Source organism: Triturus cristatus, chromosome 2_1 (genome assembly GCF_964204655.1).
Source record: "Triturus cristatus chromosome 2_1, aTriCri1.1, whole genome shotgun sequence".
Classification (NCBI taxonomy): Eukaryota; Metazoa; Chordata; class Amphibia; order Caudata; family Salamandridae; genus Triturus; species Triturus cristatus.
Window position 1 is genome coordinate 493,265,471 of NC_140581.1, and position 26,706 is coordinate 493,292,176.

General features: G+C 47.1%; 1 protein-coding gene across 1 annotated transcript in view; it reads right to left on the bottom strand.

Annotated features, from left to right (window-relative positions):
* TNPO1 (transportin 1) overlaps positions 1-26,706 on the bottom strand; it is a 1,554,860-nt gene that overhangs the window by 635,154 nt on the left and 893,000 nt on the right. The window contains exon 12 of the mRNA XM_085632345.1: positions 10,781-11,006. Within this exon, the coding sequence (XP_085488471.1) occupies positions 10,781-11,006 (226 nt within the window). The remainder of the gene's footprint in view (positions 1-10,780; positions 11,007-26,706) is intronic.

Sequence of the window (26,706 nt, forward strand, 5' to 3'; positions counted from 1 at the left end):
TCCAGCGAACCCCACAAACAGCTTATTGTCCACCCGGTGTTCTCTGGTATGATGGATGTAAAAGCTCCGAGCTTTTTTGGAGTCCAAGCGACGGAGTCTCTTCCCCTCCTTAGAGGGGTGAGGTAGAGCAGAGAAGGCCTGTAGGGTGATGGTTAGGCCAATGTCGAATAGTGTCACAACTTTATGCACAAAGAATGCTCGTGTCCACATAACCAGTTTGTCTGGGAAGATGGTGCTGTTCAGCACATTGAAGCAGAGAGCTTGGAGCCCACTCACTTGCTGTGCCAAAGTTATGGCGATGAGGAACACTGTATTGAGAGTGAGAAGCCATAAAGAGCAGCTGTAAAGAGGCTGAAAGGGGCTACACATTAAATATTTGAGGACCATGTTGAGGTCCAGCTTTGACATGATAAAGGGAGAGGGAAGAAACACGTATTGCAGGACTTTCAAAAGTGCGAAACAACCGGTGATGTAAACAGTGACTGCAGGTCAACCAAAAAAGGCCGAGAAGTCATTTTTTGACTGTTGCCAACCTTGACGGGCGAGTGAAAAAAGACAGAATATCAGATTACTTGGCTTAGAGGGGTCTAATCTGCTGTGTTCCGAAGCACACAACAAAACTGTCCCAACAACAAGTATATACAGTTATTGTCAAGGGACATCTGGCTGCCAAGATGGCATCAAACACCTCTAAAGAAGGTAGAAGATGTTCAGCTGCAGTTGCTCAATCTCGAAGCATGAAGGTGGAGATTGCGAAGAGCCAGGTGCAGAACCCTGCCCTGTTGGTGCAACAGCAGGTCCTCCAGGAGGTGCTGCCTGATCGGTGGACACATGCTCAACCCCAGAAGCTCGATACCATACTCTCAGTGCCTATTCTAGGGCCAGTCAGATGACTGGGGCCCAGTTGTTCTGGACCTTCTTCAGAACACTGGGCAAAAGAGGTATCGGCAGGAAGACATACAGGAATCCAGAGTTCCACTCCAGGCAGAACGTGTCCCTTAACGAGAGACGTCTCAGAAACGCCAACACACAGAACTGCTGACATTGTGCGTTCTCGGTGGTGTTGACTAGATCAAGACACGGTTCTCCTTCCCTATTTGTTTAAGATACCTTGTACCACCTCTGGGAGTAACAGCCACAAGCGACCATCTAGGTTTAGACAGCTGTGCTCATCTGCCTTCAAAGAGGCTACCAGGTGGTTCACCACCAGGAAAAGCAGATTTCCAGAGGCATAGTGCCTCCGAGAACCCAATTATACCTGTCGCAGGGATTCTGCTTGGAAACAGAACTATGCCTGGGACCAAAGGACATAAGAATGTAGGGACTGAGTCACCATACCACATCAGTACCTATGGGCCTAAATCAGACTAGTTCATAGTGTCTCACTTGCACTCCTAACCTTCCAGAGTGACAAGTGAATTGGCAACCTAGAACACTCCAGTCCCCAAGGGAACCGTGGAAACAGATCATCACGTTTCGCTATCCCACTGATGAATGTCCATAATGAACAAAAAAAAGGCAATAGGAAAGTTTACAATACTTATTGAAACTAACGTCTATTAAGAAGCAGTTCTGCTGTGATTAGAAAACATGAGCAGAGCAATTAGCATGACGAGCAAACTGTATACAATAAAAGTCCTATCATGGTAACAGATATATTTGTCTAAGCCTACCCTCACTACGCGAGCACAAAATATATCCGTGATCTCTGGGATTAGAACTGAACTCCATATCTGATATTGTAGTTGGGTAGTTGCATCACAGTAGGTGCATGGATTATGTTTCATATCCTGGAAGCACCTGTTCTTGGCATGTAGAGCTGTAGATTCATATGCTTTGCATCTAGTGTTGGGTCAGGATGTTTGCAAGATGTTTTTCTTCGAAGAAGGCTTTCCTAGTCACGAGTTAAGGTGACTCCTTTCGGTGATATTGCGCATGGGCATCGACTCCATTGTTAGATTGTATTCCCGCAAGAGGGTGAGAAGGGAGTAAAGTAGTGTAAATAAAGAGGACCCTGCATAAGAAATATGAATAAGTATCACAAACTGCAACAACCATAGGTGTCCAGGGAGGAGGAAGGGTGCATGTGAATCTACAGCTCTACATGCCAAGAGCAAATGCTTACAGGGTAAGTAACATAATCCGTTTGAGGCATCTGTGCTGTAGATACACATGCTTTGCATAGACTATATAGCAGCACTCCCCAAAGCGGTGGCTAACCAGTGGATGTTGCAGTTGTCTGAAAGAGTGTCCTTAGCACTGCCTGTACTACATTAGCTTGTTGTCGTGCTAATGTTTAGTAAATGTGTGTGGTGTGGACCATGTAGCTGCCTTTCATATCTCAGCTATGGGGAAGTTACCTAAAAGTCACAGATGCTCCTATTTTACGAGTAGACTGTGCTTTAGGAGGAATAGTTAAAGTTCTTTTAGCTTTAATATAACAAGTTTGAATGCATTTGACTATCCACCGAGCCCATGTGGGAGCCACTAGAATCCGTGTGAGTGATGTCTGCCTGAGTTTCCGAACCAGGAATGGAAGGAGAGGAGGAAAAGCGTAAGCAAAATATACCTGGCCAGTTCATCCATAAGGCTTTGCCTTTGGATAGATGTTGTGGGAATATGGAGGCGAAGTTTGGGCCTTTTTTAGTTCTCTGCAGTGGAAAAGAGATCTATGTCTGGGAATCCCCATTTTTGGAAATACGGAAGGAGCACTTTGGGATGAAGTTCCCATTTGTGCACTTGTTGCAGAATCCTGGTTTTGTGTTCCTGGAAGGTGTTCTGCTAGGAGATGAATTCTGTGATGTATTGCCCAATGCCAAATGGTCTTCGAGAGGCGCGATAGCTGTAAAGTGTGTGCGTCTCCCCCCCCCCCCCCACCCCCCCGCTTTTGTAAATAGTACATCGCTGCCATATTGTCCGTTTGGACTAAGACAACTTTCCCTAATAGATGAGGTTGAAATGCTTTTAATGCTCCAAGTAATTTATGAGGAGACTTTTCAGTTTATTTTCCCTTAAACCCTTGTCAGGTGTTGGACATGCATGTCCCAACCTGTTAAAGATGCGTCTGCTTTTTATAGAATAACTTGTGGAATGGGGTCGATTAAAGGCCGCCCTTTTGATACATTTTGTGTGTTCCACCATTGCAGAGAGTGATGAGTGCAGCTGTCTACCAACACTAGATCCGTTAATTGACCTTGTGCCGGATATCCACTGTCGTTCTAGACATTCCTGAAGGGGGTGCATGTGCAACCCCACGAGGTACTATGTGAATACAAGATGCCATCATCCCAAACAACTGCATGAAAGTCTTTACTGGTAGGTGCTGGTTTAACTGAAACTGCCCCAAGATCATTTGGAAATTTTGAATTCTAGCTACAATGGGAGAAGCTAGAGCTGTATGGGTATTGATTGTTGCTTCCAGGTATGTTTGCAGTTGTGAGGGTTGAAGATGGGATTTTTGCGCATTTACTGTAAATCCCAATTGATGAAGAAGGTTTTTTGTAGACTGAGTGTGTTATAAACACCTTTCCTGTGTTTTGATGAACCAATCATCTAGGTACGGGAAGACATGGATTTGCGGTCTTCGTAGATGAGTTGCTATTACTGCGAGACATTTTGTGAATACTCTGGGTGCAGTAGTCACTCCGAATGGAAGTACTTTGAATTGGTAGTGCTTTCCTGCTATCACAAATCTGAAGTATTTGCAATGTGCTGGACGGATTGGAATATGAAAGTATGGGTCATTTAGGTTAAGTTTAGACATAAAGTTGCATTGCTGTAACAGTGGAAGCACTTGTTGGAGGGTGACCATGTGAAAATGCTCCGATAGTATATACAGATTTAGGGGCCTTGGATCTAATATTGGTCATAGAGATACTTCCTTTGTGAGAATTAGGAAATACAGTGAATATACTCCTAAATCTTGGTATTGTAGTGGAACAAGTTCTATAGCTTCTTTTGCTAATAGAGCTTGTACCTCCTGTTTGAGTAGCTGTAAGCGTTGTAATGACAGCCGAAGACTGCAGGGTGGAATGTTGGGAGGATCGCTGGTGAGTTCCAGACAATAACCATGTTGGATAATTTGTAATACCCACTTGTCTGTAGTTATTACGTACCAAGTGGGAAGAAAGTACTGTAGTCTTCCCCCGATAGGTGTTACAGTTAGATGATTGGAGGGAATGGTAGGCAAGTCACTTGTTTTGAGAGGGGTGGAGTGGTACGTGTTGGGGTACCTCTTCCTCTACCTTTGAAGTTGTTCCCTCTGTAGCCTCCGCTATAGAAATTCTTGGGGGAAGTGGGTTGTGTGTGTTTTATAATAGGAACTATTGGGATCTGAGGTGTTACCTTTGAATAAGAACAGGTTTCGGACTGTCGGTCGAGCTTGGAGTCAGATTCATGAATGGAGAGGTCTTCCTCCTCCGCTGTCAATGCTTCCATCTCCTCTTGATCTGTACCTTCTCCGAAGATATCCGGGGTGTTCTCAATGTTTTGTCTCTGCATGTCCGTTCGTCGAGCTTGACGATCCCGCCAAGTCTTTTATGATCGAAATTATCAACAAGTGTCACAATCATCCTCCTTGTGCTCTGGTGAAAGACACAGGTTGAAGACTTCGTGCAGGTTCGTGCGAGGATACTTGGTGTGGCGCCAGGGACAGAATTCAAACAGAGTCCGTTCCATCAGTGGTAGATTAGACGATTAAGACGGAGTGGAAGTTGAAAGAAACAGCTAGGCCCAAAGGCTGCCCACGACGTCCTCTGGATCAAAGATGGAGTTTTCTCTTTTTTTTTTTCGACACGTGGGAATAAAGGAAAACGTACAAAACAAAAACAATACCGACGAGGGTACGTGTTGCGCGCCGAGGGGATCCCGAAGAATGGTCTCGAACCGGAGTGCCACAAACCATGTCCAAACCCGATGGCGGAAAGAAAACAATCTAACAATGAAGTCAACGCTCAAGCGCATTATCACCGAAAGGAGGAGTCACATTACCTCGTGACTAGGAAAGACGTCTTCAAAGAAAAACAACTTGCAAACATCCGGACTGAACACTAGATGGCAGGAGTATGCAAAGCACGTGTATCTACAGTACACATGCCTCGAACACTGTTTACACAAGTTTGATGCGCCCGTTCCAAGACCTTTCCCCTCTGCATGAACCCTTCTGTTTTTCAAAGGGCACGTCTACGTATGTATGATAAGTACCTTTCTGAAAAACAGCAACTGTGCTCTTATATCTAAATGCTATGAGATGTTGCTTTACAGAGCAAAGAAAAACAGAGCACTGTTGTTCGACCGTGTACCATATGTTTAGACTATACCTCAAGAAGAAGGGCTGAATAATAGTAAGATGTGCAGCCTATTTCTAAAATAATAGAATGGTACAAAAATAAATGTGTTGCGTGTCATGTAAAATGCAAATACGGCCTAAAACGTGCAGGTTGGCTAACATAAGGGAGAACTACAATGCGCCTAAGATGGAACTTATTACACACCCTGCTTGTTGCAATACCACAGGGCGGTGGTGGTATCTGTAAGCACCTGCACCAGCCTTTGCTAGACGAAAGGAAGGCTCTCAATGCCAAGCAGAAGGCCCTCAGGTCCAGAAGGTCGCTAGGGAGCAGAGACTCCACCGAAGACCAGAGATCTCTGATCTCCACCTCTCCCCTAATGTCTCCCCCAAACCAGGAAAGACCATTTGTTCACTACTGTCAGCTCTGGGATGGGTAGAGAGGGTTTGCAGCTGACCGAATCCAGCAAACACCATAGTAGTTATTTGCAGTCTCTGCCGAAATCTGGTTGTGGTTGCAGAGGTGCCCTTGATGTTGGGCCCACTGAGACAACAGATCTAATTGCAGAGGTTGCATATGCTAGCATCCTCCGAGTAGACCTCACTAAAATGCAGGACAGAGATGGAAATATTGGTATCCTAGCCTGAATGTCCAGGACTTTCGTTTTTGGAGGTGGGGGGCCAAGGGAGGCTTAAAACTGTTCAGTGAATAGCTCTGATGAAGGGGAGCATCTGAGAAGAAATCAGATCTGTCTATAGCATGTTGATAGTGAAACCTAAAGATGACATGAGCTTCGTCGTAGTCTGGAGGTGGTCAATGACCGATTGGGGCGAATCCGCCTTCAACAGCCAGTCATTTAAGTAGAGGAAGACTAGGATCCTTGATCTTCCAAGATATGCTGCCACCACCATCACTTTCATGAACACCCAAGGAACACTGGTGGGGAGCAGAGTGAGCTGAAAATGATCCTGCCCCACAACGAACCGCAGTTATCACAGACTGGCCCTCAGGACAGGTATATGGAAATAGGAGTCCTGCAAACCTAACACCACCAACCAGTTCATTTATTATCTTTATTCGGTTTACACAGGGGAAACCATAAAAGTACACAGTAAAAAAAGCAACATTTTAAAACAATATTTCATTTCTCAGTGCCCGTTCCCAATAGCAAAATGTGAGAATTTTGAGTTGGGCAGTGCGGGCGCTTTAAACCTAAAAACAAAAACCTACTAGATGGTCCGCCGTGTTAATAATTAAAACAACCTGACACAACCCACACATATACAGTTCAGGTTTAACTTTTGTGCTACTGAGGTGTCCTTAAAAATACATTTTAAAATCCCACAAAACATTAAAAAAAACTAACATACTATATAAAATATTATGATTAAAATTCCTGACCATGTACTTTAAACCAACTATAGTCCGCTGCTAGTCTGTATTCATTGACATACATGGCTGAACTGCAATTTTCAAGAACATTCCCACAGAAAAAATGCTCTTGTCATCAGTGAGTTGAAGCAACTTCCTATATACTGCTCTATAGTCATTGGTGGCAAACCTTTTAATTGGGGGAAGTAAGATTCTTTTAGTGTAAATAGAGTAAAAACCACAAAAGAATAAAAAGTGTAACAGTGATTGGCTTGAACTGCCATTTCATGGACAGGGGGTGGACTCCAAATTTTTCGGAAATCCTAAGGGGAAGCAAAGCATTTATTTCACAGTGTCAGCCCTTAATCGAAACAACAAAACTCTCCCATTGCCCCATAGCCTTTGTTAAATACATCACCAGCAATATGTCTACTCCTAAATTCATACATGCTGCTACGCTTGACTTGAAAACCTCAGTTGCCATTCTGTCAACATTGAGAGATTTATACAGGGCCATTTGAAGCTCCTTTTTACTAACGGTTGGCAATCCTTTCGGGTTTTCAAATAAGTGTTGGTAACCTACTTTCCGTAGACAAGATTCCACGGTTTCCAGCCATGACATACTCTTGCCTTTTTCACATGCGAGACAGTCTCCAATAATATCATATATATATATAGTGAGATTTGCCTGCGTATTCCTCCATAGTGCGAGCCATAAAAGTGGAGGTCGGGCGTATATGCAATCCTCAATATAGGGGATATTCAATTCACTATGGGAAATAAAATTAGATAAGTAAATGAGAACAGCAACTATTCTGTAAAACCGGTTCTCTTCCACTTGAATAGAATTACACTTATTAATGTCCCATATCTCTGCCCCGTATGTGGCTGTTGGTCTTCAATGTATTTTTTAACTGCAGAAGAGAGAGAATGGCTCCTCCCTTCCTTGGCGGTGGCGAGATAAGCAGCCAGTTAAACGCTCTTGAAAATTTATGGCTGCTCTATGTAAAATGTTCAGACCATGAACCATTATCTGTATACCTTATTCCCAGATATGAGAAATTGCGAGTGCATTCTAGAGAGGCCTCCCCCACCTTAAGTGTGTTCAGGTTCAATTTATTTGGCCCACAGGTCATTGTGTAAGATTTATTAAAATTGGCGGGTAAATCCAGGGATTTCATAACATTTTCAAATCTGTACAGTAACTGTCATAAGGCCCGTCAGGTATGTGGCATTAAAACTGCATCGTCAGCATACAACAGTGAGGGAAAGAAGGATACCTTAACTTTGGGCACATCGGGGGGGTAGCAAGTAAAAATGAGTGAAGATCATTTATGTATAAAATAAATAAAAGTGGAGCTAAAACGCTCCCGTCTTACTCCCCTTGAAATTCCAACTGCCCTGGACACCGCCCCTTCAGCATTTATTCTCGAACACCACCATCCAGTCTTCACAGTAGAGGGCAGACGAGACCTGGGCCAGGGTAAGCATCTTAAGAGGAAGACAACGAGAAGTCGCAGGTCTAAAATCAGAAGACATCCATCCTTCTTTGGCACCAAGAAGTAGCAAGAATAGCAACCACAACCCACTTCTAATTCCGGTGTCCAATAGCCCCTTTGGCCAAAAAGGTGTGCCCTTCCTGCCGTAAGGAGGACAGTTGTTCCGGAGATGGTGGAAGTGCGGCTGAGCAACCAGGAAGGGTAGGACATACCCCTTCTGTACAATTTGGAGGATCCACCTGTCTGATGTTCAACCCAACTGGTAAAAAGCTATGGATCCTGCTGCTGTGCTCCACTAAGGGCAAGCTAAAGGGTTTGTAGGTGGGGCGGTGGACTGACTGCTGTGGTCTTCATGACCATGGGCCAGTGGGTGCCATGGCCTCAACCACGAAAGGACTGGGCACCCTGCTGGGGATGAAGCAGCTGCCTGTACAGAGTTTCTCTGCCTAAGTCGTGGTAAGGAATGAAAAGGCGGATGCGGTTGCCGTGGCAGAGCAGAGAGGCCAAGGAGCGTGCTGTGGCCCTGCTCTCTTTGAAGTTCAAGAGTGGATGCCCCAAAAACGACAGGTTCCATCAAGTGGCATCTGCACAAGGGATGAATGGACATCACCGCATGGCAGAAGATTGTAAGGCTAGTGCCAACTGCTCATCTGATGGAGTCGATTCTGTGGTGTCCAATTCGTAGGGAATCAAAATTGGCAGCGTCACAGCCATCCTGAATGGCCTGGGTTAGTATGGGGAGAAGACCTTCGGGTATACCTGGGAGGATCTGAGCAACTGAATCCCATAGGGCGCCTGAGTATTAGCCCAGAAGGCAGCTAGCATTCAGAGACCGGAGGGACAAACTTGAGAGGAGAATAACCTCATCCCGAAGATCTCTACCTCTAAAATGTCCTATCTGGGGAAGTAGTCAGGAAAGTGTTAGGGATCATCCGACTAGTAGAAGCTTGCATCACTAACTTGCAGGAGAGGTGTGCTGAGACACAGAGACAGGGTCATCTGGGGGCAGGGTGGTGGTGCCTCTCTATCTGGCTTTTTACTGGAGGGCCAGAACAAGGATTTGACCAGAGTGTTGGTCAGTGCCTTTAAGGCAGCAGGGGATCAGTATTGGTCTGCCTCAGCTGAAGGAGTTGGTAGTCTTAGGTCAAGAACTCCAGCTGCCTTCCACATGACTATACCAAGGAAAGCACTGTCTTCAGTGGCAGGGCCTGGAGGAAAGATGAGGACAAATCAGGAGACGCTCCAGGACGCTGGTATCCTGGACATCATACTAGTTTTACTCGTGGCAGGGTTGGCCAATGTTATCACCAGCATCATAGTCTTTACAGGAATCGGTGATGAACAGCGAATGTGACGTGCAGTCCCTGTCTAGAGGAGGGAGACAAAACGGTTCGAAGGCACAAGTCTGTGGTTCGTCAGAAACCGGACTCTAAGTCGGAGAGCACAATACGGACCTCGTTCTCTGGCATTAATGAATTGGGCATGGCATTAATGTTCAAGAAAGTGCCTTTGGTCGCGGAGATAGAATGGGTACAGGAAAAGGTCCAGTGACTGGTTCAAAAGGTCCAACTGGCGCGGAGGGCGAGCCGCCAGCAGAAGCCCAGATGGAGAGCATATCGGTTCCATGGGACCCCTCGGTGTGCCTGAGGGAGACGGAAGGAATCTGAAGAGTCGAAATATGACCACACTGAATGCTTGGATCAGTTTCAGCGACACAACAGCCCAGTAATCTCGGGTTCTGCCAGGACAATTTTTGGTATGGGCCCAGACATAGACCAGCTTCATGAGCAAGATCGAGACATGGGACCATCCTCGCACCTTCTAAGCCTTTTGAGGGCGGCAAGAAAGGGTAGAGTTCCATTTGGATTTTTATATTTTAATCGTCAACTTACCCAAAGATGGTTGACCTTTTAATCGACTCCTGCGGCTCATAGACCGGGAACAGGACCAAGACAGACCAACATGGAGACTTCCGATGCCTTAAACGTACAGCTTCACCTCGTGTCTCATATGGCTTTCGAGTTAATCGGTGTGCAGACATTGCAGGTCTTTGAGTCATGGCTCGACCTCCGGCATCATAGGCAATCCTGATGAAAATCTGTCACAGACATTTGATTGCAACAATCAATACAGGGTTTGAATTCTGTAGTATGGGGAGGTGACATTTCCAGTGCATTCTGTAAAATCTTGGTTGAAATACTGCCTCAAAGAGACGAGATGTGTCTGGTGGTGCAGAACAAAAGGGATTGGATGTCAGCGTGTGGAGTGGCACCCATATTGGGCCCCGCATGTCACTTCTGGAGCGTGACTGCGTCGGAGCACAGCCACACGGCACCACCGCCTATTAAGCAGTGGTACTGCTCAAAAGCTTCCAGATCCTGTCTGATGCTTGTGGAATATTCAAAAGGTGAGGGATCTGCAGTTAGAAATCTCCATCATAAATAAATATTTAGAACAAGTAAGATTTTTCTATACAGCACAGCCATCTGAAGGTAAAAGATTTGCAAACAAATAACATTTTCAAATAAAATTAATCACGAAAATTTGACGAATGATATGGTTGCTGCTGTCTGCTTGTTGCAAAATTCAAAACTAAACAACCTCAATTAGGTTTCAACATACCTGCAGGCAGCTTCCTGTACTCTCTTGTTGCCGTCTAGAATACGTTTAAGCAGCTCTGTCATTAATGGCTTCAAATATGTATCTGGGGGTTGACTAACAACCCAGTGTGCATAGCGGCTTAAAGTCCAGCATGTAATGGAACGCACAAGAGCCTTTTTATCAGCCAGGCACTGAATTAGGTGTGGGATGAGCTCGGGAAGGTATGTAATCATACCCTGCATGCATCCTGTGAAAAAGAACAAAAAAATGTTAGCTCAGAGGAATATGCATTTGTTTTTAAACAACAGGCTTATGGACATTTATGTTCTGTACGCCAAATGACAAAACAGTCCATAGGCGGAGTACATTTAAGCCTAGCTCTTATTGGATTATTCTGTAACCACTGAATACATGACCTTACCTCCACAATTAAGATACGGAACCTACAAGCATCATATTAAGTTTAAAACTGAAAATGGCACTTCGCTATGCCAGGATAATGACAGGACACAAATTTGTTGTGAATGTAGTGATGTGTAGAGAGAAATGAGCGGTCAAGTAAGCAATATAGGTACATATCACACCTTCTTAACTATATCGCACCATGTTAAATGATACGAGGAGCTGTTTGGATAATAAAGGTAAGCAATGACAAAACACGTCTGTAACCCTGCTCCTCAATTGTGGGTAGCTCAATTACAGTGCCAGAAATAAAAGGCTGTATCCCTGGGAAAAATGCTGCAAGAACATTTTACTTTCCTACAGTAATGCTCCTTCTAGTGCATAAGCCAAGCGCAGATTCCTCACCTTTTGAATATCCTCAGGCGCCAGACTAGATCTGGAAAATATAAACAGTGCTTCCGTGCAGCACCGTGTTGGCTATGCGCCACCCAGGAAGTGCCTAAGTCGAGACGCAAATAAGCACCATCCCTGCATGCTGACATCAGTTTGTCTTTCGCTTTCTGTTCCCACAAATATAACGAGCAGAACAATTCTTTCTGACAGTGCGCTGAGCTCGAACTTTAAAAAAAAAAAATGTTTAAATGTTAGCGCTGCTACTCTTTAGAATGTGGAGGTAGAAGGACTGTGAGGAAGGTGCTGTTAGAGAGAGCATCCGCCATAGAGAGTGTTTACAAAGGTAAGTAACTTGATGAATACTACTAACCACAGATTCCTCGCCTTTTGAAAAAATAATAAAACAGAGCTTTAGAAAGTTGGACTGTCTTTGGAGTGGGCTTAAAGACCTGGCTATCAAGACAGTAGTGTCTTGTGAACATATGCAGTCTGACTAAAGTCAGGAGCAGGCACCCTTCGCGCAAATGTCTTGTAGCAGCTTTGGGCCTGGTGGAAGGGGCTCGCAAGACATTCAGGGGGCTGCGTTTTGATCAGTGTATGGCAGAGCTTGAAGTAACAGACCTGGATAGGGTCCTCTTTTTTTGCCTTCCGTTTCACTTGAAAACCCAATGAAAAGCTGATCGTCTATTCGATGGTCTTTAGGGCAGCCGACATAATAGCTTAACGATGATGAGATTGAGCAAATAATGCTGGCAAAGTGATCGATTGCCCAACATGGAAAAGTGCCATGACTTTAGGAATGAAAGCTGCCCTATTCTTAGCGCTAACCTGTCTGGAAATAACGTGCATTAGGGTGGTTATACTGACAGCGCCTGCAGTCCACTCACGAGGAGTGCAGATAGAATGGTAATACACTTTCGATATCAAGAGCCTCAAGGAGAAACTGTGCATAGTCTCAAAGGGTGTGCACATCATGAATGTCAAAACCAAGTTGAGGTCCCATTGCTGTATAACAAATGGTTTGGTGGGAAACATGATAAACTTTTGATTTATTTATTTTTATATAGCGCGAACATGACCCTTTCGGGTATCAGAGCCCTGTACAACATGGCGGCAAACAGAGAGCATATACAAGTGACCCCTTCGGGAACTAAAGCGCTGTAGATCAGGAAAAATAAACAAAGAAAATGATCCTTTCGGAAACCAAAGCACTGTACAACTGGAAAAGCAAACATAGCGATATACAAATGCAGGAGAACAGCCAAAGTGAGTATAAGTGTAAGCAGATAACAATATACAATGAAACGCAGCATGCGAAGACAGCTGATAGAGTAAAAAGAAAATGGCCAAGAAATGAGGGCCGACAAGTCACATTTTACTGTATCAACAGGAAGATCTTGCTGGGCCTAAAAAGGACAAACAAAAGGACATCTTAAAGTTTATATCAGTAATCCAGACAAATTTATCACAGCGCCCAAGGTGGATGGACTTTGCAAAACAGCATCTGACAGCAGGGATAACCTCAGTTGTCAAATTAAATACATTTAACTGCCGCTATTCAATCTACACCCATAGAGGTGTAGGTTGTTTAGATACGGGAGGAGGGCCCGCACTTCTGCTGAGACATGAGGTCCTCTCAAAGTGACAGCCATATTGAAGGGGGAAATATTCAGGGCCAGAATTTCTAGGTATCACACTCTCCTAGCCCAGTATGGGAAAAGTAATGTGAAGTGGCCCCCGTCCTTTAGTACATGATGCAAGAATGTTAGTGGAGGTTATGTATACAGTAGTTCTGGGTTCCATTTCAGCCAAAATGTATCTCCTAGCAAGTGCCTTACAGGAAACTCAACATGAAAGTGCGTGTTCTCAGCAGTGGCCAATGGGTCTTTTCAGGGGCACCTCCATTGATTGAAGACGCAATGCAGCACCTTGAGGTGGAAATGCCACTCGTCCGGCAGCAACACCTGCTCAGCTTGTCTGCTCTGTCAACCAGGACCCCGCTAGATGGTGGGTGACCAGAAAGATGTTCTGTTGCTTCAGTCACTTCCAGTAAAGCCTTCAAATACAGAAGCCAGCACCCCACTATGCCCTGCATACCGGAATACTACATGGCGGTAGTGGTCTCCATGAAAACATGAATCAGCCTCATCTTGACAGAACAGGAAAGCTCTTAGGTCAGGTCGCTATAGAGTCATCTTACCACAATAGACCAGAGGCGTCTGATCTCTAGCTCTCCTAGGTGGCCCCTCAACTGAGTAGTGGCACATCTGTGACCACCATGAGCTGTGGGTGTGGGAGGTAGAGTAGCCTGCCGCAGGTCAGGTGGGTTTCAGTCATCCACTACTGATGATTCTGAGCTCCAAGAATAATATGGTGTCAGAAAGTCTGCCTTGATGTTTAGCCCACTGGGACCTTGATGCATAACCCAAATGATGTCAAGAGGATGGCAGTCGCCTGAAGGTGGTCCACTACTGGCACCAACAAATGCATCTTCAGGAGCTAGTCATCAAGATACCAGTCCTCTGATGATGAGCAGCAACCAATGAAGCTACGCAGCGACCACCACCATTGCTTTTGTGAACACTCTAGGGGTTGAGTTAAGGCTGAAGGGGAGCATAGCAAACAAAGTGTTTTTGTTCCATGTTGAACTACAAGTAACACCATTGAGACTGCAGATCAGGTATATGAAAATATGAATCCTGAAAGTCCAAGGACACCATGTAGTCTTATGCAATAGGTATTGTCAAGGGGTATTCGGCTGCATTGTCTATCAGATCAGTCACCCCTTTAAAAATTCCCTGCTCCGATTGAGAAACTGTAACACAATGACCATTTTCTTTGGCTGTATTAATAAAAAGAATTTTTTTTTAAAAATCCCTGCTAAGCGTTTTTTAAAAGAGGTTGACAAATATGTATCCTCCAACTTTGTTGTACATTAATGGGAACTTAATTTGGTTTCGGCTTTTCTTATGGGGACTCTGTTTTAGCCCCTGCACAACTGCTCTTTAAAGGATGTCAACTTTCAAAGCTGTTTTTTGGTGGCTATTACTTCAGCCAGGTAGACGAGAGTTACATGCTCTTGGTTCCTGTCCACCCTTTACTCGTTTCTTCAATGACAAGTTGGCATTGTGAACCACGACCTGCTGAAAGTGGTGACTTCCTTCCCTTTGGTCAGTTCATAACACTCCCCACTTTTGAACCCCACTCCATCCTGCTAAGAAGGAGAAGCAGTTGCATAGGTTGGAGTCTAGGAGGGAGGTCAACTACTACTTGGATCGTACTAAGGACATACGACTGGATGACCAGCTCTACGTTGGGCACGGTGCGGGCATGAAGGGGTAGGAGTAGCCATCAGAAGAAAAGTTAACTGCGTAAACGATCTTTCTGGTGGATACTCCATGTACCTGCAGATTCCTCACCAACCCGCTCAGTTCCCCGTTTGATGGATGTGTTATAGGGAAAGTTAATAAGATCCCAAATCTATTTAGGTGCTACTCTAATCTTCGATTTCAATCCGTATATGTACCTTGAAAGTTAGGAAAAAATGAATGGAAACTTTAGTCATTATGACGGATTGGGCGCTAAATCGCTTCAAGCGACGTCCTATGACGCCACTTCCAGCTCTGAAACGTAGCTAGCACCCTCTACCAGCAACATGAGAGCTTTGAAGTTTCTGGTTCCAGTCTGATGCCTAGGATAATTCTATATGTGAGGAATCTGCATGTAGAATATCCACCAGAAAGATAGTTACCAAAGGTAACTAACTTTTTCATTCAGTTTGTAAATGCTGCATTTGACTCAGATGAAAGTATCTCACCTATTCGCATAATCAAGATGACCTCAATTTCTAGGACATCCAAGAAATGAATTAGACTAGTGAGGACGTATCATGGTCTAATCCCAGTTGCTGAGTAGGCCTCCATCTTAGAAACACTGGCTAGAGCAACAAAAATGGACAAACTCCTGTTCAGTTCATCACGGTTTTTCCTTCCCACATCATGAGCTTGGCATCTGGGAAGCATCTTTTAATGACTCAACACTTTCATCCTTCTTCCAGAGTCTGCACGTCCTAGCCGGCTGCTGTTTGCCACTATTTCAGCCAATTCCACACTTCTTCAAAGGAGAGAAAGTGCCATGTTGCAATGCTCCCATGGTGAGCTAAGAAGAGAACCCTGTAATTCACACCTCTGGCTCGATTTCCAGTAAGAGTGGGAACTGAATTAAAGTAGCGGGAAGTATGGCAACGCAATCTTTAAAAGTAAGAAGGTGCACAATTATTTTTCAAAGGGTGGGGTCCTGGTTTCAGAAGAGAGCACCAGTGATATACATTGCTCTTAGACTTAAATGTAAGTTGACAAACCTTTACGTTTAAGTAATTCTGCACAACCATAGTATGACAATAGTGAGAACGCTAAATGTGGCCTTAGCCCATTCTGGAATTTCCACCGCAAGGCTACATCAGTTTGATATCCCTCAGTAGCATCTCAAGTCTCCTGCATTTGGTAAGTATAGTTAGAGGAGAGGGAAGTGAGACAAAGAGGAGGGGAAGTGAACTGATAAGCTGCAGGTTCGAATCAACAACTTCCAGGGACCTTTGCCTCAGCACACTCGGTTGGAATGACAAAGGTGAATAAATTATCAGCTCTTAAGACCTGTGAACCATTCTTTCTTCCCCTCTCCTCACAGTGTTTGTCCTTAGTGGTGGGCTCTGTCAAAGAAAATCAGTCTAACTGATCGAGAGGGAGTGATATCAAGGAGGAAAAAAAGAGGCCAGGAAGGGAAGCATGAGACCTCTGTTTCCAGTAGCACAGACTTCCTCTTTTCCCTCACTTACAGGATATTCCAACTCAGCAGCACCCAGTCATCAATCAGCTAAGCCAAGATAGTGGACAGATGTGTCCTTCCAAGCAGGCTGAGTGAGTTTACACTCTGTGCTGTAAGAGTAATAGACATTCAAGAGGGCAGGCAAGCTACTGACAGTCTACACGCTCACTGGCAACGTACACGGCCCAGCAAAGCCAATCAGACTCCACTCCACTGTGAGCCCACCTGGGCCATTGCACACATCAGCACAACCTCTGGGCTACATTTATAGTCTCTGGGTGTGGCTACACTGCCACAGAGCTGTGGCATGTAAGACTTTCCGGGAGCCAGAGATGCCATCAGCGAATAGAGTAGGCTACTGACTTTTCAACAAGAGTCTGGAACAAGACCTCCAGCAAGAAACACTGTTTTGGTACCATTACATGCACAAGAAAATAAGCTCACCACATGGACAGAAGGTAATATACTTAAACATAGCATTATAGTAGGAAAATAGGGGCTAGCAAGTGGGAACTTTTTCACATCACAACTATGTTGGTTCCTTTCCAGACAGAGCTCTGGTTCTCCCCAAACTTGAGTTGATGGAACAGAATCAAGTGGGAGCAGCCTAGAAAAGGACTGTGGTCAAATAAAGCACTATTAAGTTTCTCTTGTAGCACGTTTTTAATTTTAAATATCGGAATAACAATTCAAGCAGAATTGGATTGGAAGGGCAGATTAGCTACAATATGCCAAGGGTCAGTTATATGTGTATGTTTTTTTTACCTAACCTTTACAGTGTGTGTTACATGTTCAAGAGAAGCACTGCAAGGTCTGATTGCATGGCTTCCATCTCCTGCGACAGTGAGCAACAATGGCCAAAAAAGTCACTAGATTTTCTGAGGATGCCTTCAAGCAATAAAAGTGAATAGTGAAGGTGAAGTACAAGCAGCGTTGCAGCGTTGCACTGCTGGAAATTGCGAAAGACAGCAGGCAGTGTTGTGTGTTTCCTGCACGGCCCATTATAGTTTTCCCTATGTTAGCCTAACTGTGCACGTTGTAGGCCATATTTTCCTTTGCACATGTTACTATATAAACACGCTGCCTTTTGGCCTGGGGGCCATCGGGAAGATTAAACAAGCAATTGCCCAGAGTCACATGATACATTTATACCAGTTGAAACTGTGGACACCCGCGTAGCTCCTCCAGACAGAGTAGATCACTTAGATATTCATATTCATATTCGGTTGTCCTCCACCAAGAGAATATCAGAAACAGTAGTTAATTGTCCTGAAATACTGTTTTATGAATATCTAAGTGATCTACTCTGTCTGGAGGTCCTCCGAGTTGGCTTTTTCAGGTCCTGCTGCTGGGTCAGAGATGCCAGTTTTTCCAATTGGGTGCCTCCGGGTACTATATGGACCAGGATAATTGTTCTTCAGAAAGTTCTTCTGTTTTGTACACGCCTACTGAACGGATTTGTGTTTTTACTTAATGGGTAAAACACACTTATCTAGTCGGTCCTTGGAAATATATCTAAATTATACTTTCCTTGGTTTCCTTGTTTCTGTGGATTGGATTTGTGACTTTTTTTTCCACTGCTCAACGGCCATTACCTCCCAGAACGTTCTGCTACAGAGCTGGTTGACGGGGTGTTGGCCCCTCATTCTTCATCGCATACACTGAAGAGACTTGTCCCTTGTTAACATTTCAGCTGTTCCAGTGACTGATGGAATAGTTTGGCAAGGCTCGAAAAATTAAATGGCGAGTCAATTTCTTTCAGGGCAAGCCAGTTGTCAGGCCTACTTGACCGGCCTGGCAAGTGAGCTCTGCCACTGTGCTAAAGTGCAGCGCCAGTAGAAGGCTCTAGGGGGAAGCTTGGTGAAATGTTCAGGAACTGCCATGACTAAAAATGCGGGAAAAGCAAAGGTGTTGATTGACTGATTGCAACGCGGGCTCGGCCTGCTATGGCCTAGTTGCAATCAGCCAACAGATGGTAGCTAATTTGTGCTCTTCTCGCAAAGAACAAGTTACTTACCTTCGGTAACGATAGATCTGTAAGAAACATTAGTTAGTGATAGATTCCTTACCTTAGAATTACCCCCAGACGTCAGACTGGATCCGTAAAGTTTTCGTCAGCAGTGCCCCTGCGCGTCGGTAGGCGTCGTCGTGGGGCTCCGCGTACATCGTTGGCGTCGTAGTCGCCGAGATGACGTCGCTGGAGCCACTTAGACGCACGCTGACGTCAGTTCTGTACACGACTTTCCGTGCCAGGAAAGCAGAGCCATGCAAGATACTGATCACTGGTGCATTGAAACTAGGGCCCTGGAAGGGATGACCTTAACTCTAGAAATCAGTTCGCAGAACGGGAAGGATGGGTGGGGCGGTAAGGAATCCATCACTAACTAATGTTTCTTTCAGATATATCGTTACCGAAGGTAAGTAACTTGTTCATCTGAAAGAAACACGTTAGTGATAGATTCTTTACCTTAGAATGGACACCCCAGCAACACCAACCCCGGTGGTGGGTCTGCAAACCTGGAGCTCACTCACGCGCCTAGCGGAGGGGATAGCAAGCAGTAAAGCAGTCTTTAAAGTCAATAAACGAAGAGGACAGTTGTCAAGTGCCTCAAAAGGAGCACACATCAAATAAGTAAGAACCAGATTCAAGTCCCACTGTGGCATTCCAAACAGAATAGGAGGGAAAAGGTGTGTAATGCCTTTGAGAAATCTATTTACAACAGGGGACTTGAAAAGAGAGGGCTGATCAGGAAGCCTGAGAAAGGCCGAAATTGCAGAAAGGTAGCCCTTAATAGTGTCCAGAGCAGAGCCCTTCTGTGCCAGAGAAAGAAGAAACAAAAGGACTTCTGAAAGAGGGGCAGAAAGGGGATCCACAGCCTCTGCTGTGCACCATGCTACAAATTTGTTCCACCTGCAGGCGTATACCAATTTAGTGAAGGGACGCCTGACTGCCAGAATGATATCACAGACTTCAGGAGGCAAGTGAAATGGAATCAACGGTCACCGCTCAATCTCCACAAATGTAGGTGGAGGCTGGACAGGTTCGAGTGGAGGACCGTCCCCTGCTGCTGCGACAGAAGATCCTCCCGAAGAGGTAGTCGGATAGGGGGATCCATGCTTATACTGCGTAGCTCAGGATACCAAACTCTTCGAGCCCAGTCCAGGGCCACAAGAATGACTTGGGCCCCGGTCGCGCCTGATCTTCTTCAGCACTCTGGGTAGAAGTGGTATAGGTGGAAAGGTGTACTATAGACCGCAGCTCCAATCGTGATGAAAAGCGTCGCCGAGCGAGTGCAGCCTTGGAAATGCCAACACGCAGAAGAGATGACATTGCACGTTCTCTTCGGTGGCGAATAGATCCAACCAAGGTTCTCCCCACTGTTGTAAGAGACCTTGCGCCACTTACGAGTGAAGACGCCATTCGTGATCCATAATGCACCTGCAGCTGAGTTCGTCCACCCTGGCGTTCAAAGAACCTGCCAAGTGTTGAACCGTCAAGGAAATGCCTTGAAGTTCCAGCCATGTCTAGAGGTGCAGAGCCTCCTGACTCAGGGTCCACGACCACACCCCGCCTTGCTTGTTGCAATACCACATGGCGGTGGTGTTGTCTGTGAACACCTGCACTACTTTCCCCTTGACAGGGGGAAGGAATGCCTTCAGTGCAAGTAGGATCGCCCGGAGCTCAAGAAGGTTGATATGGAGCCTGGAGATCGCCAGAGACCTCTGATCTCCGCCTCTCCCATATGGCCGCCTCATCCCTGGAGGGACGCATCCGGCACCACTGTGTGCTACGGTTGGGGAAGGGAGATGGGATCCGCCGCTGACCCAATGTTGGTTTGTGAGCCACAACTGCAACTGCTATGCAGTGCACTCCGAGATCTAGGCGTGCTCGGACTGGTCCCAATGATTCTGCGCCCACTGAAACTTCAGGTCGCACTGCAGAGCCGGCATATGCCATCTGGCATGATTGGTCAGCAGGATGCAGGAGACCATGAAACCCAGCAGCCTCAAGGTCATCCTGACCGAAACCCAGGACAAGGGCTGAAATATCGGAATCATAGCAGGAATGTCCCAGACTCGCTGCTCGGAAGGATAAACCCGAAACTGCGCCGTGTCCAGAACCGCTCCGATAAAGAGGAGCTTCTGAGAGGGAATCAGGTGCAACTTCGGCACGTTGATGGAGAACCCCAGCAAATGCAGGAGGCCTGCCGTAGTCTGGAGGAGGGAGACTATTGCCTGGGGCGAGCCCGCCTTCAACAACCAGCCGTCGAGATAGGGGGAAGACTGAAACCCCTGATCTGCGCAGATGAGCTGCAACCACCACCATCTCTTTCGTGAACACCCGAGGGGCACTGGTAAGGCCAAAGGGGAGCACAGTGAACTGAAAGTGCTTGTGGCCTACCGTGAACCGTAGGTAACGTCGGTGGGCCAGCAGGACGGGGATATGAAAATAAGCGTCCTGCAAGTCCAATGCTACCATCCAGTCTTGCGGGTCTAGGGCAGACAAGACCTCAGCAAGTGTGAGCATCTTGAACTTCTCCTTCCGGAGGAAGCGATTGACGTTCCGAAGGTCTAAGATGGGACGCAGGCCCTTGTCCTTCTTTGGAACCAAGAAGTAGTGGGAGTAACAACCACAACCTACTTCTGGCATTGGAACGCGCTCGATGGCCCCTTGGCCAAGAGGGCCGTAACTTCCTGCTGGAGAAGTGTCAAGTGATCTCCCGACATGCGGTGGCACTGTGGCAGCATGGCTGGAGGGGTAGTCTCGAAAGGGGAGGGAGCAACCCCTCTGGACTATCTACAAAACCCACCTGTCCGAGGTGATGGTGCGCCAGAGGTGGAGGTGATGGCGAATCCTGCCACCCATTGGCGTTTGGTGGGCCTGAAACACCGGACTAGGAAGTTTTGGAGGTAGTGGCTGCAGGTGAGGTGGTGGACTGACATGCCCGCTGGCCCCGTGACCCACCTCTGCGGGTCCCACGTCCGCGGCTGCACTCAGACTGTTGCTGCGCAGGCCTGTGGCTCTGAAACGAACGTGCTTGGGCGCCCCTTCCTTGGCCACGAAAGGAGCGAAAAGCAGACGCGGAATGAGTGCGCATGGCCGAAAGGCCCAAGGACTTGGACATACCCCATGAGTCCTTAAAACGCTCCAACGCACTATCCGCCTTGTGCCTAGAAGGTGAGTGCCATCAAAGGGCATGTCCATCAAACTGTTCTGGACATCCCCTGAAAAGCTGGTTGTCCTCAGCTAGGCGTGGTGGTGCAGCATCACTGTCGTGGAAATCGCCCTGTCCAGCGAGTCGGCGGTGTCAAGGCCACAACGAATTGTGCGAGTGCGTCTCTCCCCTCAGCAATAGCTTGGGAGAGCACCGTCCGGGCCTCCTCCGGACACTGAGGCAGCACCTGCGCAACCGTGTCCCACACAGATTGAGAATAATGGCCCAAGAGGCATGCGATGTTCACAGACCGCAGCCCTGAACTGGCGGAAGTAAAAGTTTTCTTCCCAAACTGTTTCAGTTTCTTGCATTTCCTGTCCGGTGGTGCAGAAGGGAATGCGCTTGGGGACGCAGAGGCCTGGACAACCAAGCTCTCAGGAGTAGCGTGTTGGGAGAGGAAAATGGGGTCACCCGGGGCCGGGCGGTGGCGTCGGGCCACGTTCCTATCCAAAGGAGCCCCTGTGTTGGGCCTGGACCAGGTGCCCAAAAGAACGTCCGAAAGTGTGTCATTAAAAGGCAGCAGCGGTTCTGTAGAGGAAGATGCCAGCTGAAGCACTTCTGTCAGGAGGTTAGTCCTGACGGCCACTGTAGGGAGCTCAAGGTGGAGAGCCTCGGCAGCCCTACGCAATACCACAAAATATGTACCACCCTCCTCTGTAGCCTCGGTAGAAGGAGACAGTGTGCCAGGTTACGGAGTAAAATCCAGGTCACCTGCATCCTCCAATTCCTCTTCCCAGTCCGGGTCTAGCTCGCACTGGGCTGCGAGAGGATCCTCAGACCCCTCCCAGTCCTCCCCAACCTGCCGGGCAAAAGAGGGAGGCGGATGGATAAAGGGATAGAAATTCCCCATCGGCGTCGATCGACACCGGTCACGTCGGGGTGGTAGCCAGGGATGGCGTCGGCCATTGAGCCGGCCGAAGCCGGTGGCGATGCCGTAGACGTCGATGTAGGTTTTACGCAGCCACCCGACATCGGCTAGGATCCATGCATGGATCCAAGGGGGTCTCGCGGCATCGAGACTAGAGCCGTCGACGAAAAAAGAGCGAGGACCCCCAGTCGGACCCGCAAGGTGTTCCGGCGGGGCCCGATGAGCCAAAAAGGCGGGCCATAGCTTCCAGTAAGTTCTTTAACTGGGCCGGGGTCGCCGACGGACCCGGTAAGCACGGGTAGGCCGTCGGCAACTGTGCAGGCTCCGCTGGAGCCGCGGGGGTGGCACCACCCGCACCCTCAGCCATGTCGCGCAACAGGCTAGGGGAAGGCGAAGAGCGGCGTCGCTTCTTCGACTTCTTGTGCTTCGCCTTACCTGACTGAGTGCGAAGACTTCGTCGAACGATGGTGGTGGTGGCTCTGTGACCAGTCCCTCGACCTCCCACGGGACCGGGATTTTGAACGGCGCCGAGCCGACTCCCAGGCCTCCAGCAACTTCGAGACTGCTCAAGCAAAGTTTTCAGAGCCATGGCCCGACAGTCGGGGCACGACTCGGAGTCGTGGTCGTGCCCCAGGCAGTAGAGACACTCACGGTGCGGGTCCGTCACCGACATCGTGCGGGGACAAGCCGCGCAGGACTTAAAACCTGGCATCCCTATACACCAGGAGTCAAAGACTCAAAAAACAGACAAAAGTCCCAAAAAATAACTCAGTCAAAAAGTGACTGGGGGTACCGCTCTCTCCGGATCTGTGCTTAAGCAGACGTCGGTGTCTAATTAGCTCCAGCGACGTCATCTCGGCGACTAAGACGACAATGACGTACGCGGCGCTGCACAACGACACCTACTGACGCGCAGGGGTACTGCTGACGAAAACTTTCCGGATCCAGTCTGACGCCGGGGTGTAATTCTACGGTAAGGAATCTATCACGAACGTGTGTCTTTCAGAATAAATGTCTACTAGCATGTTTACACGCTTCTCATTGGCTGATAACAATAAGCCGCAGCAGGGTATACTGCCGGAGGAGCGAGTAAGCTGCCTTTGCCAACCCTTGTCCCCAATTCGTAAGCGGCCACTCCACCAGCAGCCAGCCATTAACAGCACTAGAGCACGATCAGTGCCGAAGTTCCCCTCCTGCACCCGGGGTGTTCAGCCATCCGGGGATGTCTGTGAGTGAAGCTCTGTCCTCTGATGTAAGCCTGCCGAAGACTGCTCCATCTCTCAGCGGAGGGGCCCTGGACGGTAGGTGCACTTAGATGGGGACACACCTGCCATTTCCCTCATCTGCGGGTTCAGGAGTTTTCGCTCCAATTCTAGTGCTGGAGTGGGTGGTTTTGAAGGGAATAAAAGTTGGCAGGAAATGAGAGTGCAGCCAAGATTAAAACTCATCGCCCAAATGTCAGATTACTAAGGCTAACAATTCAAAGTGAACTGCAGGAGAAATTGCTGGCACACACATGCAGTTCTTAGTGAGAACTCCAAACTACTTGTACTGTTCACAGACCTGAAACCTGAGAATGAGATGTGTGGTCCAGTGTTCAACATTCCCCCACTCTTCCCAGCTACAGACTTCTGCTCCGCTTGCTGCGGGCCTCTCCTTGCTGCGGTTTCCCTTCCTCAGCTAAAGGCCTCGCCTCTCACAGACACAGTTTTTGCCTGGCACTGGTCCCTTCAAGCAAAGGGATCCTCTTCCCGGCACCAAAGTTTGTATGGTTAGGGGGTATTGGTGGGGCTACCCAGGCTGGAGCCGTCAGAGGGACAAGTGGGTGTGCCCGTATTGGCCTGGTTTTGAGTTATTTTTACAAACCAGGAGCGCGTGAGTTCAGAGAGCATTAGGTGCTATTAAGCAGACAAGCTGGCATAGCGTTTAAGGTGCCATGCGCCTGCCCTGAGCAGCTCCGCCTGAACACACTTTCGAATCATTCTTGTTATGCAACCTAGGCCGCCCTACTTTGCTGCTACTTCGAGAGATGGAATCAATTTCTTAAAATATTTCCTTTTGCAAATTGTTTATCTTTCATCAAGTTAATAAATGATGCTACGTACAAGACACAATCCAGAAAGTTGGTCCATTGGAAGTGAGTGAGGAATCCAATTCCCCACTTCAAGTCTGAACTCTGGGGCAAAACCGCAATCTTAACCACCATCACTTGGCACTCTTTTAACCAGGACGTAATGTCCTGGGTTCGGCGCCAGCCAGGCAAGTAGGCAAACATTTAACCATACTTAATAGAACACAATGAGTGCATTGATTTCAGCTTTCCACTAATTCACAAAATCTGGGCACATAGCTAATGGCGATAGAGGAATAACAACACCACTTATTGTAATCTTTCACCATGTTTCACAAATGGGAGTCGAAACATCACTCCCTGGCTCCAAATATCATGATCTGGACATCCCCATAGGAGTCCTTCCAAATAATCAAGCAAGAAAGTAGTGATGCCCAAGGCTTGTCGCTGCAGGAACTCCTCGCTGCCTCCGAAAACTTTGGCAGAGTGTTCATGTACAATGTCAGAGCTTCCATAGCTCAACTGTTGGCACTCTTTGCAGCCAGGTTTCGTATGAAAGCCATTGGGTTCCCACGCATCACTAAGCCTCTATGGTTCTACTGCTGATGCCCCACCCCTTGGCTAATGCCCGGTATGGTCTTCATTAATCAGTAGTACTCTGCATAGTTCCAGAAGTGTCGGAGCCATGCTGGATTGTCAGAATAACCCCCAGTAATATTTTTCACTTTTTGAATGCTGACCTAAAAGTAAAACTCATGATAACTACTTACCTTCATAATGGTTTCTTCCCAGTGGCATTCTTTTCTAGATGTTTCCTCGTAGAAAAAATGACGTTGGCCTATAATTATGTCCCACTTGTATTTATTAGCAGCGCCAGACTCCGCCCCTGGCCGGTAGTGTCTGACCTCAGGTTTAATTGATACTTTATCTGTGTTACGTGACCTACAAACATCACAATGTCATTATACACATGCTCATGGACCGTTCAGACTTTTTTTGTCTTACTTGTGTGCAGTGCTCTGCATTTAATGCAATATTGTACAAAACCTGTGCCTTAACCTGCATTTCATGCACTGTTGTGCAACAGCAGGACCATGCTCTGCATTTAATGCACCATTGTACATTAGTGTGCCACTCGCTGTATTTAATGTACTGTTGCGCAACACTTCTGTGCCACACACTGTATATAATGCACTAAAGTGCAAAACTAATGTGACAGGCTCTCCATTTAATTGTTAATCAAAGCAGAAATACTTGAAATGCAAACCACCCTCTTGCCTCATGGCCCGAAGGGTGGACACACCTGTGTGGAAGGTTTTGAGACCAAAGTTAAAGTATGTGACAAATTCAATGGGACAGCCTCTTGAAACTAATGAAAAGCATAAGTAGCCCACTTTGTTTTGCATTCTGGGACGTGAGGTTCTGTATTCTAAGCATCTGCAAACACCGGCACAAATTAAGCACCGGTTAGTTTTGTGGCTGCCTCCTACTTTCTTTAAGACTGTCCCAGGAACGGGGTTGCTGTGAAGACTTTTTTAGCCCAGTGCCCTTATTCTTAACTTGTCTGTATGTCTGTTGTCAGGTAGTAAAATCAGCCTGGGAATTACCATTACCGCAAGGTCACTGTTCAAAATCTGTTAGTTTTACTTCTTGATTCACAATTTCACAAGCCAGATTAGAGTATAATGTGCAGTGTCTGTTTTGCCAAATAGTATAAGTGTGCTAATTGCCTTTATCACTTATTTTTTCCAGTGCACATCCCTCTGGGCAGTACGTAGAGGCATTTTTGCAAGGGGGTGGAGGGGCGGGGGGACAAGTCCATGTGTGATTTTTACTGGCCTGCAGCAGATGGGAACAAACGCGAGTTGAGGAGCTTCGACCACCGCTTTCCTGTAATCATTTATCCTGTCCCACGAACCAGGCCGAGGGGCCCGAGCTGCAAGCAGCCTAGTGGTGCCAGCGAGTGGAAACAAGCACGAAATAGCCTCAATTGATGCAATTTGCCACGAAACTGAGGATTGCAGACCAGACGGCAGCAGTGGCAAAATGGCGGCCATCCCCTGAATGCAGCAGGTGAGCCCGCTAAGTCTCGCGGACAGCGGGGCAGTTCCCAGCGCCGAAACCGGTCAAGACCAGTAGGGAGATCCAGAGTGCAGCGGTGGAAGTGAGGACG